Below are 16,060 nucleotides of genomic sequence, written 5' to 3' on the forward strand. Positions count from 1 at the left end.
ATAATAATAATAATTATAAGAATAAGAGTAAGAAGAATTAGAAGAAGAAATTAAGAATTTTGATATGTATTAAGCACAAATTTGGCTGGGGACCCCCTGGAACCGCCCAAGGACCCCTGGGGGTTCCCGGACCCCACTTTGAGAACCACTGTAACCTACATTTTTGGAAAGTCGATAATATTATTGACAGACAGTCAGGAAGCGGGCCCATGAGCTAATATACACACACCCATTATTACCAAGTTCATCTAAATGCAAGTAGCTAGGGGGTTGGCTTGAACGACACAGTCATTCATGTGTCTCTTGGGGAGAGACTTTAAATAGACCTACCTGAGCAACTTAATGCTGTCACAACTAACTAAGTCAACATGAAGAAATACAGCTGGAGCCCGAGGAATTTTAAGGACCTTATTATCAACAATCCTGCTGTTGTGGTAAGACAAACACCTGTTAAGTGTCTTTAATTGAGTCATCGATACTGTAGTTAACTTTAACATACATTTACTTTTACTATTGATAGCCTATAGAGGCTACTAATTGATCATAATTATGGCTGCAGGCAGCAAACGGTACTTCGATGGAGTTTTGTTCAAGTTAATTCAATTGTATGTCATTCTAGCCTCGATTTTGATCTATTTTATCGATTTTAACATTTTCGATCTCTGATTGATAATGTAAAATTCGATCAAATACATCTACAAGAGTCTAAATCTTAGGCTAAAATGTCATGAGTTCATGCGTGTTTTGCGCACGCTCATATAGCCTAATTTATTCCATAAATTAAAAAATGTGTATAGACTTGGCAAAAACGTTAGGCCTATGTTAAATCTACAGTAGGCCCATGTCTCTTAAAACTGCAATCTGGAATTATTATGAATACAAATTTGCTTTTAACTTATGTTTACGTCAGAATATGTTAATACAATATAAATAGGCCATGTGTGCCAGTGATTGGAGATGGTTTCCCTCCTCTGCTTAATGTAGATTGTAGATCCTGCTGTCGAGTAGGACACCTACTGGTGGACTAGTGGTATTACAATAGGCTACCTCAAGTTGTAATAAGTGCATTAGCATATATCTCCCTTGGGTAAGTGGGGATTTTTGATGCAGTGGTGTAAAGTAACTAAGTACATGTACTCAAGTACTGTACTTATAAGTACAATGTTGACATATTTTGCAATACTTTTACTTTTACTCCACTCAGAACCTAATTGTTGTGCAGTTAGGCCTACTAGTTACTAGTTACTTTGCAGATTTGGATTATTATTACAAAACGTACATTAACCATTTAAACACTTTATATACTTTGGCTATTTAAAGATTCTAGATCTGCTATTTTCAAAAGATTTCTATATCTTTTGAAAGCTTGTGAAATGGGTCAGGGACATGCTGTCTAACGACACTTTTACTTGTAACAGAATTTCCACCTTGTGGTATTAGTACTTTTACTTAAGTAAAACATGTGTGTACTTCTTCCAATACTGTTCAGATGAGTGGCAGAAGGTTGGGGGCTCTGATTTCGAGTAGGAGGACATAAAACATATAGATTGCAGCTTTAACCTAAAAGTGTTTTAAGTCTGTGGTATCATGTCATGTTATCTCTGCCAGCAGTGCAAGGCCGAAGAAGCACACACACACACACACACACACACACACACACACACACACACACACACACACACACACACACACACACACACACACACACACACACACACACACACACACACACACACACACACACACACACACACAACCGGGTTATAGTGTGGCCCATGGCTAATGCACACACCGTCCAGACATGTCTAAAGTCCAGCATGGTTGCCAAGTGGCACGGCATCAAATTCATACATTGAAGTGTCTGTGTGTTTTGAAATGAAGCTGGGCAGGTAGGCTATTCATTCCTCAGTAGAAGAACTGCTCGTTGTTTCAGTCTCAAGATGTGAAAGAATGGCTTTTTGTGTTCATTTATTTAAATCGTGGTAGAACCGCTTTTGCACCGGGTTACATTTGGCTGCACTTTACATTTGACTGTAAATAATGATAGCAATGCAGTGCACGTGATAAAAGGCTGGATTGTTTTAGTTTTGTTGTACCTTTGAAAAGGTTTGGACACAGATCATAACATAACATGTCTTGTACAGTAGGCTACATGCTGCCCCCATAGCGCACGTGCACGCAACATTTTTGTGTTTTTCCGTGTTTTTATCATCTTTTTGACATAAATCTAACAAAATCAACGGACAATGAAGGGCCACAAACCCAGCACCGTGCGGTCGAATTTGTCCCGAAGGGGCCATGGGCCCCTGGGCCACAGGCCCATGACCCAATGGGTAATTTGGCCCTGCTTTAAATACACCAGTTCCTGTTCCCATGTCTGCTATAAAAAAAAATGACACAAGGCATTATTAGAAACCAGCATCCTTAGCCTTTCCCTCCATTGTCCGATGCATTTATTTCAGACTTCACTCACCTGCATGCAGTTTGGAGTGATTTGGTAATTAATTGATGTCATCAATTCTTGTTTCTCTGATGGTGGAACATTAGCCTACTTGTCAGTGGGTAAATTGTGTACAATTTGTGTACAAAGTGTAAATTGTATACAATTTACACTTTGTACACAAATTGTACAAATTGTAAATATTGTACTTTTTACTAAACTACAATTATTTGAAAACTTTAGTTACTTTTGGTACTTTTGATTATTACAAAACATGCATTAACCACTTCAGCCCTATGCATACTTATGCTATTTGAAAATAGCCAATCTACAAGCTCACAATGTGTGGAAAAGCGATGTGTTATGAGCTTGTAGATCTGCTATTTTCAAAGCATTTTTATACATTTGACAACTTGGAAATGGGACATCGTGCTATAAATGAGTATTTTCAGTACTTGAATTTTAATGTGAATACTTTTGTACTTACTTTTGTACTTTTAATGATTACTGGACCTTTATTCGTAGTATTTGAGTATTTCTACATTGTGGTATTGGTACTTTTACTTAAGTACAATATGTGAGTACTTCTTCCATCACTGATAATTGTCTAACCACCATCAGATGTGTTACTGGGGGTGTGGCCTGCTCAGTATTCTAGTGCCTGTGTGTGCTACTGTTCCTGACTGTTGATCTTGGAAGAAGCATCATGAAACCTAAACTAAATAATGGAGAAATGCACAAGGGGTCAGAAGAGTTATATGTGACTCTCTTCCCGTTCCCTCAGGACTCCCACTTCGACGATAAGGTCCAGGATGACGATAAACAGCGTGAACACTGGACCAATAAAAGGGAGTACATTCTCTCCATGATTGGCTATGCTGTTGGCCTTGGCAACGTTTGGCGCTTCCCCTACCTGGCCTATAAGAATGGCGGGGGTGAGTAAATGATCTTACACACAGTACATCCCAAACATGTTAATTTCAAGGACCCCCGGTCAATTTGATGTACATGATTAGCAGGCCACAGATGACCCCCATAACTCTGAGAGTGTACAAATGGAATGGGTCCATTTGGTTCCAATTGAGTGTACAACTAGTGTAAGAGTGTACAAGTGTAAGAGTGTACAAATGGAACCAAATGGACCTGTTCCATTTTTACACTGAAATGGCAGACCTACAGCTTATAATGTGACACATCGTGAGTTTGTAGACTGGCTATTTTCGAATAGCGAAAAAATAAATCAAACCAAAAACAAGATTGGCACACATTTAAACGATTAAAAAAATTGACAAGCTCGCTATGTATATCTGCTAGTTTTGAATAGCCAAAAAATAAATATGTTTTTAAGAAACAGTAACAGTAAATATCCTGAACTTGTCTCTTTCTTTTCTGCCCCAAACCCATTACCCCACATGTGACGACGCAGGTGCCTTTCTCATCCCCTATGTTGTGATGCTGGTGGTGGCTGGAATCCCCCTGTTTTTCCTGGAGAGCGCCGTTGGACAGTTCTGCAGTCAAGGACCCATCAACGTGTGGAGAGCAGTGCCAATACTCCAAGGTAGGTGTGCCCGTGCACACAATGTTCTGCTAAAACAAAAAACATCAAACAGCAGGTACTGTGTGGTACAAAACATTCCTGTTGTTGGATTTTACAGTAACTGAGACTTGAATTCAACTTTTTATGAATATGGAGTATGCACTTGACCTTTTTTTTCAGCCAGGATTTACTTAACCTGTCTTAGAGAAGAAACCCAACAATCAGTGACAATCGGTCCCATTTAATCAACCTTTCAACACACGTCTCAAATATGTGCTCACACTCAAACTTGACTTTGTCGACTTACGTCTAAACAATGTATTGAATGTTGGGTCTTTGAGATTATTGTCAACCTCATTGTGACGTATAGCCCTTTGATATTCTCTGCGCGTTCTATGTACGCTTACTCATACAGTAATCATGAGTAATAGACTCCTATCTCTTTTTTTCCTCCTCTGCTCCAGGTATTGGAGTTGCCATGGTGCTGGTGTCCACGATAGTGAGCATTTATTACAATGTGATCATCGCCTACAGCCTGTACTACATGTTTGCTTCATTTCAGTCTACTCTGCCGTGGAGCAAGTGCTTCAGCTGGGCTGACGCTTCCTGTGGTACCGCACCTATAGGTACGATTCCACTCTTCCAATCATTTTAAGCCATTAAGACAAGACCTGAGGCCGATTCTACAAATGCCTTCTAAATCAACTTTTTTGTGTATCCCAAAGGTCAAATTAGCCTTTGTGATTTTGGGGGATAAACAATGACCTCCTCAAGAACATGTATACAATTAGTGTAATATCACTTATTTGCTGATATCTCATTTGGCTGATCAGATGAAACACTTTTAAACCCAATATCAGCCATTTTCTTTTCCATAGTTCCTGCACTTGGCTTTGTATAGTTCTCGAACCTTTTCATGTCAAGGACCCCCATCTGAAAATTTGTTTAGGGAAAAGTACAATATTTGCCTTTGAGATGCAGTGGCGTAGAAGTAAAAGTATTTAAAATTGGAAACACTCCAAGTACACTTTTGAGGAATTGAATTACATAAATTAAGTAAATGTACTTAGTTACTTCACACCACTGCTTCTGAAACATTTTCATGTCAGCGACCCCACATTGTTTTTATTTTATTTATAGGACATAAAAAGTTAAGGATTGCAATGTTCACTTTTTTTAAATTTTATTGTACCCCATATTGTACCCCATTCTTCACCCGGTGCCAATTGCCTAAGCTTTAATCCTGGGCGCTACTCTCCATCCGCCAATATGGGGAGAGCCCTAAAAGCCCCAACTGAGCTTCCTTCAATATGGGGAGAGCCCCAAGCCCCAACTGAGCTTCCTTCAATATGGGGAGAGCCCCAAGCCCAAACTGAGCATCCTTCAAAGCATGAGGAGTGAGCAGACAGCGCTTCTTTTCTTATCACCTGATGGGGGCGGGGGAGTTTCCCCGGTAGGCGCGTGGAAGGAACACGTTACTCCAACCAGTTCCTTTCCCCTCCATCAAGCGCCCCAGCTGATCAGGGGGATGCAGTATATAGAGATCAGGATTGCTATATTAACAACAAACAATATATTCTGCAGAAATTATGGCTTCACAAGGACATTCTAAAATCATACAAACCTCCGCAATGAGACAGCTTTTGGTAAATGTTACACGCTTGATCATAAACTTCGCTATTGGTCCCTTTTGTTTCTAGATATCTGCAATATAACAGGTCTGCCAGTGACCAACCTGACTATGGAAAATGGCACATGTCCAGCGGAGAACATTTTCACCATCCCAGCTCAGAGCCCCAGCGAGCAATATTGGGAGTAAGAAAAACGCATCCAGAAAATAATGCTAGCAATATATGCACTGAGTAACTGTTAATGTATTGATTGATTGATTGATTGATTGATCGAATAGACGAGGTACAGTAAGACATGAAAGCTAAAAGGACAACACGAAAAGGTCCTGGGTATATGTTTCCATTGTGGTCCCATCATGTATTCAATTCATCAACGTGGTCTACAAAATTAACAATAATAATGCATATCATCAACAAATACAAAACACAAAAATGTACAAAAAGAAGTGGGAAAATTACATTTACCTCCCCTTTAGTCTCTGAGTTGTTGTTTTTTAGGCCAATTATCCATTTGTAACTCTGGGAGTATACAAATGTGTACACTCCCAGAGTTAACTGAACACTCAGGATTTTGTGGTCCTTTTGACCATCTCTCTCTCTCTCTCTCTCTCTCTCTCTCTCTCTCTCTCTCTCTCTCTCTCTCTCTCTCTCTCTCTCTCTCTCTCTCTCTCTCTCTCTCTCTCTCTCTCTCTCTCTCTCCCCAGTCGTGTGGCACTGCAACGATCCAGTGGTATTGATGACACTGGACCGGTAGTGTGGCACCTGGCTCTCTGTCTGCTGCTGGGCTGGATCATGATCGCAGCGGCCCTCTACAAAGGCATCAAGTCATCGGGCAAAGTACAGTATATCTGCTTTCTCTACCTGTGCGGCTTCCTGTGCTATTCCTTATGTCAAACATTATGTCCTATGTCCAGGTTGAACTTCAAAAAGACATGTGTTCGACATGTTATTTGTATATGTTTTGCATTTCATAGTAAAAGTACTGGAGCAGCAAGCTGTTGTGTGGACTTGTAACTTATTTTGTCCTTAATTACCCAGAGCAAAGATTTATGTATATAAGATGTTTGGTAACATTTCCACATTTCAATATCCCCACAAATTGACTTCAGTCATTCTGGCTCTGGCAATTTTCCTGCAATGAAATTTAATTGGACCACTTTCTCTCTGAGATATGCTTGTGAAATCAGAAGTCCCCAGACATAGAGATCTGTAAGATCTGCAAACTCATGATCTCTTGTCTCATCTGTCTGTCTGTCTGTCTGTCTGTCTGTCTGTCTGTCTGTCTGTCTGTCTGTCTGTCTGTCTGTCTGTCTGTCTGTCTGTCTGTCTGTCTGTCTGTCTGTCTGTCTGTCTGTCTGTCTGTCTGTCTGTCTGTCTGTCTTTCACACCACAGATATTTAGAGCACTGTTTTCAGTGCCAACAACCTCCACTGAAAGTGTTTCAGTGTCCAGCTAAAGCTGGCTAGCCTATGCATACTTTACATAAACGGCAATACAATACACAAATATTTCTTGAAGTAATCCATACATTTTGCTACAAATCAACAATAATAATTTTAAAAATATATAAAATAATCCCATGTTGTGGTAGTTTGCCAGGCAGTGGACCACAAATTCTTAACCCATTAAAACCGGGAAAGCATCTGTCATTTCATATTTTTGCGTTGGCTATTAAACAAAAATGTCAACTGACAAATGACAACTACTGATTCAGAAGGCATTCATAGAATCGGCCTCAGGAGTTTGGAACCTCTGTCTTTGCTGAGTGAACAATGTGTATGCATGTGCTTCCCCTCTCCACCAGGTGGTGTACTTCACTGCCATATTCCCTTATGTAGTGCTGTTCATCCTGCTGATCAGAGGTGTGACACTGGAGGGCGCCAGAGATGGGATCGAGTACTACATTGGTTCTCAGTCCAACATGACTAAACTCGGTGAAGCAGAGGTAATATATATATTACGTTTGAGAAGTTTTGTTCTCAATCTTTTTCATGTCAAGGACTGAAGGACCCCCAAATTGATATTTAGGCATATTTGGCTGCAGTTCACCCATCTGAAAAATATTTTGTTCCAGGGACCTCATCCAGAAGCAATTTTTTTTGTTAGAAATGTTTACAAAGATTTGAAATGTTGTAAACATTTTGATTTTCTCAATTAAAAAAAGTATAGAGCTCATTTGGCTTTTTGACCAATACTTGGTCAAAAGCTGTCACCAGAAAACCATTTTTAAAAGTCTATATTGCTCTGTACTTTAGGTGTGGAAAGACGCAGCGACCCAGATCTTCTATTCCCTGTCTGTTGCGTGGGGTGGAGTCACCGCCTTGTCCTCCTACAATAAGTTCCATAACAACGTGTTCCAGGACACTATCGTTGTCTGTCTCACTAACTGTGGTAAGTACTATGCACTATAATGCCATTAAGACCTGAGGCTGATTCTACAAATAGATATTGAATATTCCCTCGTTTAAAACTGTGACTCTTAACATGTAAACAAAATGAAGTGAGAAGGTCATACTGTAGTACAGTGTTTTAGTTTTTTATCAGATAAGAAATTAATAGGCTGCTTGTCAGTATATTTGACCTCAGTGAATCAGTTAGTGTTAGTCAATATAATGCATTATCACATGGCAGCTCACCGCTCACAGCCGTCGATGTGACGTGTTCTGAGCTTGTAGATCTGATATTTTTGAATGTGGTCGGTTAAGTTTGTCTGTGGGTTTTATTAACATTGAACCAATTAAGTATTAACGAGAGCTTGTAGTCACTAGTACATTTGGTCCTTTTTTTTGCCATTTTCTGAAAAGTAACAGTTTTGAACGTTTAAGGTAGGACAGCGACAATCTAACCCCTGATGGTTTTTGTTTCATCTGCTCCAAAGGAACCAGTATTTTTGCTGGCTTTGCCATCTTTTCCATTTTGGGCCACATGGCTCACGTCTCTGGGAAGCATGTTTCTGAGGTTGCCAAAGCAGGTGAGAGAGAACACTACTAGATGCAAAAAATATATATTGATTTTTTTTATTTTTATCAAATACTACTTTTTGAATCGAATAAACAGGAAGTTTAATTAACCTCTGCACACCCAATTTTGTTTGACAATGTTCTCCTTTCTACCTGTATTTGTGTGCAGGATTTGGTCTGGCATTCATTGCATATCCAGAAGCTTTGGTGAAGTTGCCCGTATCTCCCCTATGGTCCATTCTATTCTTCTTCATGCTGGTAACTCTTGGTCTGGACTCCCAGTTTGCCGGGATTGGTGAGTTTCAGATTTGCCCATGACTGCCAGCCATAAGACATAAATGTTTATTAAATTAAATGTATTATACAATAAAAGGGGAATTGATTGATTTGTTGAAGAGAATTTTAAACCCAAGAAAGCCTATGGCTTGTTTCCATTGGGGTACTTAATTTGCACTCAATTCATCGAAGCAGATCGAAACAGCTGATCTACATGCTCACAATGTGTGTGGTGACACATGGGAGGCATTGTCAGTGACATTATTGCCATCCCCTGAAACCCCAAATGACAGACCTGCTTCCTATCATTAGAGACCATCAGCACCTGCCTGGTAGATGCCAACCCAGGGTTCTTCAAATCTAAGCGACCCCTGATAACTGTGGTAACCTGTATCATTCTCTTCTTCCTCGGTCTGCCGTGCGTCACAAGGGTACGTCAGCCTCCTATTGTAAGTGTCACTTAATGTCACCTCATAATATTGTCATTTTACCCAATATCTGTGTGTTGTGTGCCGTGTGCAGGCAGGAATATACTGGGTGACTCTCATGGACACTTTTGTTGCCAGCTGGGTTCTGCTAATTGCTGGTTTCTTGGAGATCGTCGGCTTCTTCTACATATATGGTATAACAGATGTTGTCAATGTTGCAATCGTGTGTGTGTGTGTGCACGCGCGCGTGTGTGCGTGCGTGTGTGCAAAAATATTTGATTATATCACCGATATGGACGATTTTGATACGCTACCGATTACATCGTGCATCTCTATTGAAAAGTAACAATTTTGGACATGTGAGGTTTCCACCCAACAGAGACGATATACTATATTATAGACAGTATGTGAATATTTGTGTGTCTATGCTATGCTGTCCAGGTGGTAACCGTTTGATTGAAGACATAGAGATGATGATTGGGAAGAAGAGCTTCTGGTTCTGGCTGTGGTGGAGAGCATGCTGGTTTTTCATCACCCCCACCATCATCTTGGTAAGTACAGTCTCAAATACTGTCCCTTTATTACTTTGTACATTATATTATAGCACAACACTGACAAATAACTTTGTTAGCCTCATAGCATAATTTCCATAGTAATTTTTTTTAAGGTTTTCAGGAAAGAAGAAATGAAAAGTCACTATCTGCCTAAGTCATCCAGTTTTAGACAATCATGATTAAACAAATGTTTGCCTAAGTATATCTGCCTATCTCTACTCTCCCCACATTTAGTATTGTAGCAAAGTGAAGATTTTGTATATTTGAGTGGTGCAACCACTCCAAGGAACAGCTTTGTCCCTATGTCCTAATCTATGTGACTATGTCCCTGTGTCTCGATGTTTAGAGTACCAATAGGGGGTGCTGTTGCACCACTCGCTTCAGACTGGTCTGATTTTTCTTCCACGGAACAATGCACTACTTTTGGTGTTATCAGTTCTCGGGAAGTCTGAGGTTAAGCACTTCCACAGAAAAGGGAGTTCTCAAGAAGGGTGCAGTCTACCTGATTGAGTCATCATTATTAGGAAATGTGCCCATATGTCATCATGTGTCTGCTCTATCAGTGCTGTATATCCGTTGAGCTGAGTTTAATGAGAGGATGGATAAAGTAAGAGAAGGGTAACCGTGGGATAGGAATGGATCAGTGGTTCTCAAAAGATATAATCTTTTGGCTCTGGACCAGAGCCAAAATAATGCCTTGGCTTGATATAATTTGTTGCACGTAGTATCGTGCAATGAATGAAATCAAGCCCGTATCAGTCATGATTTAATTTAAATCTTTGTATTAGCTATCAATTCAAATATCTTCTTACATTTGATGTTTAATTTCAATCTTTTTATTAGCTTTCAATTCAAATATCTTCTTACATTTGATGTTTAATTTCAATCTTTTTATTTGCTATCAATTCAAATATATTCTTACATTTGATGGACTTTTGAAATACTCTAACAAAGACATTTTATTTATATTTTAAAACATTTTCTCATGGACCACTAGTAGTCCGTGGACCATTAGTTAAGAAACAGTGGTGTGTATATTGCATAGCATTAGCAAGTGTTACGAAAGCACTTGCTAATGCAGCCCATATCCCATCCCAACACAACAGTGGTCCCTAGCTTGATTCTTAGTCAGGGTGGTGGTCCCTGGTTCACAATCAGTTGAAAACCCCTGGCCTACATCAGAATGCTTGGTACATTCAAAAATAATTTCCGATTTTGCAATGTAACACACATTCTGATTGGCTGTACACGTATAATCAGCTATTTTTTGCCGTTGTTCCCTCCCAGAATAGGGAGGGATGCTGGGCGTGCAAGTGGAGACTGTGTAAACAGAACACTGCCATGCTCTTTGTTCTGTGCTCAGGTGATCCTGATTTGGTCTCTGTCACCGTTTGTTGCTCCTACCTACGGAGACGTGGAGTTCCCGACCTGGGGCCTGGCGCTGGGCTGGTGCATGGCTCTATTCTGCATCATCTGGATCCCTGTCATCGCTGTGTGTAAACTGGTTAGAGCAGAGGGCAGCCTGTGGAAGGTGAGTCTGTGATTGTTTTGTTTAATTCAACAGTGGTATGTGCTGCAATGGTTCTCTAACCTTTTCATGGGAAGGACCTCCATTCTTACGTCTCTAAATGTTCTGATGAATTGAAAATGGTGGACCCTATTGTAAACAAGTAAATGGTAAATGGTGCATTTATATAGCACCTTTATCCAAGGCGCTTTACATAGATTGTGCATTACATTCACCCATTCACACACACATTCATACACTGATGTCGGCGGAAACCATGCAAGGCACCAACCAGCACATCAGGAGCAATTAGGGGTTCAGTGTCTTGCTCAAGGACACTTCGACACTAACTCTCGGGGAGCCCGGGTTCGAACTGGCAATCTTGCGGTTACCATCCGGCAACTCTATCCCTGAGCCACCGCCGCCCCCCAAGTGTAATGCTTTATGGTGTCTTCTACAGTTAACAGGTTTGCATTGAGTTGTGCTTGAAATGTAACTCTTCTGCATACTGTTAATAAATATATATATATATTTTGTGGCAAGATTTGTGCTCTTACAATTTTTCAAAATACGGTAATATATATTTTCTTCTACTGTAAGCTTGCTTGTGAGATTGTAGCTTTGACTAATCTTGCTGGCGATCCCATCATGAAACCCCTTCAAGGACCCTTCCTTGATAACCCAGCAAAACAAATGATGTCATGATGACGTTATGATGACGTTATGATGACGTTATGATGAATGTGGAACGCCCTACCAACAGTCATTAAGACATGCGAATCCCTTGACTCCTTCAAAACCGCTCTCAAAGGTCACCTACGGACGGCTGCAATTCGAAACTGGCCTCCGTAAAATCTGAATTCCCCCCCCCCACCGCCCACCCCCTTTTTCCCCTTACTGTATATGTTTCTTTTCCCTTTTTTTTCTATTTGTACGTCTCTAAATGTTTTGATGAATTGAACAAGGTGGACCCTCTTGTAAACAAGTGTAATGCTTAATTGGGTTGTCCACTCACAGTTAACAGTCTTTGTATTGAGTTTGTGCTTGAAATGTACTGTAATTCTGCAAACTGTTAATAAATATTTCAATCAATCAATGTCCTCCAGTGACGTTCAGGACTAGGTCAGATCACAGTATTGAGATGATCTTTACGTCATTTCCAGGACGTCTTCACCAGTTGAAATAATATAGCTTATTCTGGGCCAGATCTAACTAGTTATGATAGGACTTAAGTTGATCTGGCCCCGATCGGACTCTCTCTGATTCATCCAGGGACATCCGTCTTAGTGGGCAGAATGTATGTTGGTTGAAATCAGGTGATATTCTGGGACAGATCTGACTAGTCTTGGTTTGACTTGATCTGGCCTGAATAGAGACGTCACTAACTCGTCCAGGTCCTGACCGTGCTTGCTGGGAACTGTATCATGGGGAGGAAAAAAGGAATATCTAAAATTTGACTAAGAATGGAATTGGTTCCTCTCCTTAACCTGTGTCCTCTCCTCTTCCCGCAGCGTGTGAAGTCTTTGTGCTCTCCGTCTAAGGACTGGCATCCCTTCCTGGACGTCCATCGCGGTGAACGATACGCTGAGCACAGTCATCACGGGATGAGCACGTTCAGTCCACCGCAACCTAACGTAGCAGTCATCGCTAACACAAATCTCTGATGTGTGTGTGTGTGTGTGTGCATGTGAGCGTGTGTGTGTGTGTGTGTGTGTGTGTGTGTGTGTGTGTGTGTGTGTGTGTGTGTGTGTGTGTGTGTGTGTGTGTGTGTGTGTGTGTGTGTGTGTGTGTGTGTGTGTGTGTGTGTGTGTGTGTGTGTGTGTGTGTGTGTGTGTGTGTGTGTGTGTGTGTAGTTGAACATGTGAAAGAAAATATTTTATACAAGTTTTTATACGTTGTCTTGTGTCCTTCACATTTTGATTTGTGATTAAATAAATCTATTTTTAGATCCGAGTGTAGATTATCATTTTGATTTTTATTGTTTACAAGCAATGTGATATCAACACCAAAATGGAATCAGAGCACTTTATTTTATCAGTAATAATGTATCCTATAACCTTGTTTATAATTCCAATATCTTTATAGTTTACACAGCCAACGGGTGTATGAAACTGCACTTTGTTGCTGCCTATGATATCATGGTGGTGATGAAATTGTTGCTATGGATTTGAATACCATTTTAATTACCTTTTTAACCTTTCTGAATTATGCTGCTTCTGGAAGTGTCTGTGTACGCATGTAAGATGATGATGTTCTACTGCAATAAACAACTTCTTTGTACTGTTTGGATCTCTCTCTCTCCTTTGTGTTCATATTATGGTGCCAGTGTAATATATATTGACGGAGGGAAATGTGTTCATGTGAATCTCTTTTGTCCACTGTTGTAGGCCAGTGGTTCTGAGCTTGTAGGTCTGATATTTTCACTGGTTTGGGTCCAAGCCAAACATCTGATTACTCTTTTGGGTCCTGAGGTAAAATGTTTGGAAACCACTGCTGTAGCCTATAAATGAAGTTTCATACTGGTTCAATCCCAGTGTGTGACCATTATGGTGTTAAACAGCTCATTTATTCAAATATGGAAAGTATCTAGTTAGAAATGCATGATTAAAGCAGGGGTCTTCGACGCGCAGGGACCCTGGCCCCCACTTATGAGGATATATTATTCACATCTGTTCCACTTCTTGGAGCTGGAAATTACATCTATATGTAAAATAATGATGCCTGTTTGCTCTGATGGTTGGTTACAGTGTTCACATTGTAATGCCCAGCAGGGGGCAGCCTTCTCCAAGATAAATCACTTGTTCCATTACTCTGCTCATCATATGGCCTTCTGTGAGTGTGAACCACTTGTAATTCTGTGCACTGATGACAATATATATCACAATGGAAGTGAAGTTTTGCTAAATAATATAAAGTATAAACCATGCAATCTTTGAGGGCCTGTGTGAAAAAAGGGAGTTAGAATCTTAATCCATTGAGACCTGGAACGCATCCATGTCACGTTAGCGTTTAACCACATTAACCATTAAGGGAAAGTGTTCCTTTGCCTGATTGAGTCACCATTAGGCCTATTAGGAAATGTGGCCATAATCAATCGCATGTGTCTGCTCGCTCATAGGCTATGACACCATGCAGTGTACATCAACAAGGTTATTGATCTTCTTTCTCACCCAGCATCCACACATTAAAAATGTATAAACCCAACACTTGTTTTACATGGGAAGTGGAAAGCAAATTAAACTGTTTTTTAGCAGGAGGAGTCCTCAATAATTACAATTGTTTCAATTTGTTCAAACATCCCAAGATATTACTGTTGCAACTATAATAATAAAAAACAAGATATAGAGCTTAACCATGCATGTGATATGCTACTTTTTTGTTGTTTGTTTGAAGATTTGTTCTTGGCTTTTCTGCCTTTATTGATTGCTTTATCTTAGCTCTTTTTTGTTTTGCTTATTTGTTTTGCTTATTTTAACCTTTCATGCTTACATTTTGTCAACATTTCTGATTGTGTTTTTCTCGTTTACATTCTGTGTTCTCCTGCCTGTCTCTGTTTTGCCACTGATCTGTACAGCACTTTGGTCAACCTTGGTTGTTTTAAAACGTGCTCTATAAATAAAGTTTGATTTGATTTTGATTTGATTTGATAGATACAAGTGAAGAATGACAGGGAAGAGGGAGGGAGAGACAGGGAGAGACATGCAGCAAAGGTCATCATGAACGGGACTCGAACACACGATACACTGTCAGGCCTATATATGTGGCATGCGCCTGGACCACTAGGTCAGCAGGCGCCCCGATATGCTACTTCTGTAGGCCGACACATTAACAACTGGGACCACCACAGACAATTGCAGATAATCGTATCCCTCAAACTAATTGCGTGCAATTCACACATCACCATCCGTCTTGCTACTGTTTACGCTGAAGCCCTCATTAAATGAGGAACAAATCTGGGGACAGTGTGCTGTGAGTGAGTGAGCCATTATCTCTCTCATCATCAGTGAGGGTCAAATGGGTGGGTGGTCCACATTACATGCGTCATTACCCCCCTCCCTCTTTTTTGAATCCTCTTTCCTTCATTTCTCTTTTGCAGACTCTGTTTCCTATTTATTAGCACAGTTCCAGATTACTTGTGTCCATGATGATGAGAATTGGGGTGTCAATGAACCCTTATGCTGTCACATTCTGCTGTTCACAAACTTTACTGCCTGTTTCAATGGGACAAACTATCATTTGGCTCATTAAAACTGACATAAGCTGGCCTACTGCTATGGACCATAGCTATAAAAATAAAAAAAGTAAAAGTAAGAACACATATTATGAAAAGTATCTGTAGCACATCATGTAATGAACCTCATGTGACCTTTGTCCCAAAACAGAGATACATAACAGATAGTTTTCCAACAGTACTCTTTAATTAACCCTGACTTGTCCTAGGGCACCCAGTTTCAGGAGGTTGAAAAAACCCACACTGGGACACCCCATGTCCAAATAACCCGACAAAGACAATGGCATGCCAGAATAAACAAACATCCCCATCATGTTACTGGAAATGTTTATTGTTGTGTCCCATGTTTATTTATGAAGACTGCTTCACTTGGCTGGCTGAGAGGTGCCATCACAGAGGTTCCTGCAACTACAGTACAACACAAGCATTGTTCCAACTTAACTTCCAATGCAAACACAAAAAAAAATCTGTGTACACTGGAACCCGTACTACTTTT

General features: G+C 40.3%; 1 protein-coding gene across 4 annotated transcripts; it reads left to right on the forward strand.

The window, feature by feature from the left end:
- Positions 1 to 308: 308 nt before the first annotated feature.
- Positions 309 to 13,618, forward strand: slc6a14 (solute carrier family 6 member 14). 4 transcript variants are annotated; one of them, XM_079510035.1, is made up of 16 exons: positions 309 to 434; positions 3,225 to 3,375; positions 3,867 to 3,998; positions 4,442 to 4,603; positions 5,678 to 5,792; positions 6,313 to 6,445; positions 7,413 to 7,553; positions 7,864 to 7,999; positions 8,487 to 8,579; positions 8,738 to 8,863; positions 9,157 to 9,275; positions 9,367 to 9,466; positions 9,714 to 9,823; positions 11,190 to 11,357; positions 12,845 to 13,072; positions 13,187 to 13,618. In XM_079510035.1, the coding sequence occupies exons 1-15, from the start codon at positions 369 to 371 to the stop codon at positions 12,995 to 12,997; spliced, it is 1,905 nt and encodes a 634-aa protein (XP_079366161.1). In that variant the 5' UTR covers positions 309 to 368; the 3' UTR covers positions 12,998 to 13,072; positions 13,187 to 13,618. The 4 variants fall into 4 exon arrangements, with proteins under 4 accessions (XP_079366161.1, XP_079366158.1, XP_079366159.1 ...); XM_079510032.1 differs by lacking the exon at positions 309 to 434 and having other exon boundaries at positions 3,079 to 3,375; XM_079510033.1 differs by lacking the exon at positions 309 to 434 and having other exon boundaries at positions 3,079 to 3,375; positions 12,845 to 13,068.
- Positions 13,619 to 16,060: the final 2,442 nt, after the last annotated feature.

The sequence above is a fragment of the Electrona antarctica genome (assembly GCF_951216825.1).
Source record: "Electrona antarctica genome assembly, chromosome: 9".
NCBI classification, from domain to species: Eukaryota; Metazoa; Chordata; class Actinopteri; order Myctophiformes; family Myctophidae; genus Electrona; species Electrona antarctica.

Coding starts and splice junctions, on each gene's coding strand:
- slc6a14 (XM_079510032.1), top strand. CDS start 3,147: ATGAAACCTAAACTAAATAATGGAGAAATGCACAAGGGGTCAGAAGAG. Junction 8,864..9,156: donor CTCCCAGTTTGCCGGGATTG/GTGAGTTTCAGA, acceptor TCCTATCATTAG/AGACCATCAGCACCTGCCTG. Junction 9,276..9,366: donor GTCTGCCGTGCGTCACAAGG/GTACGTCAGCCT, acceptor TGCCGTGTGCAG/GCAGGAATATACTGGGTGAC.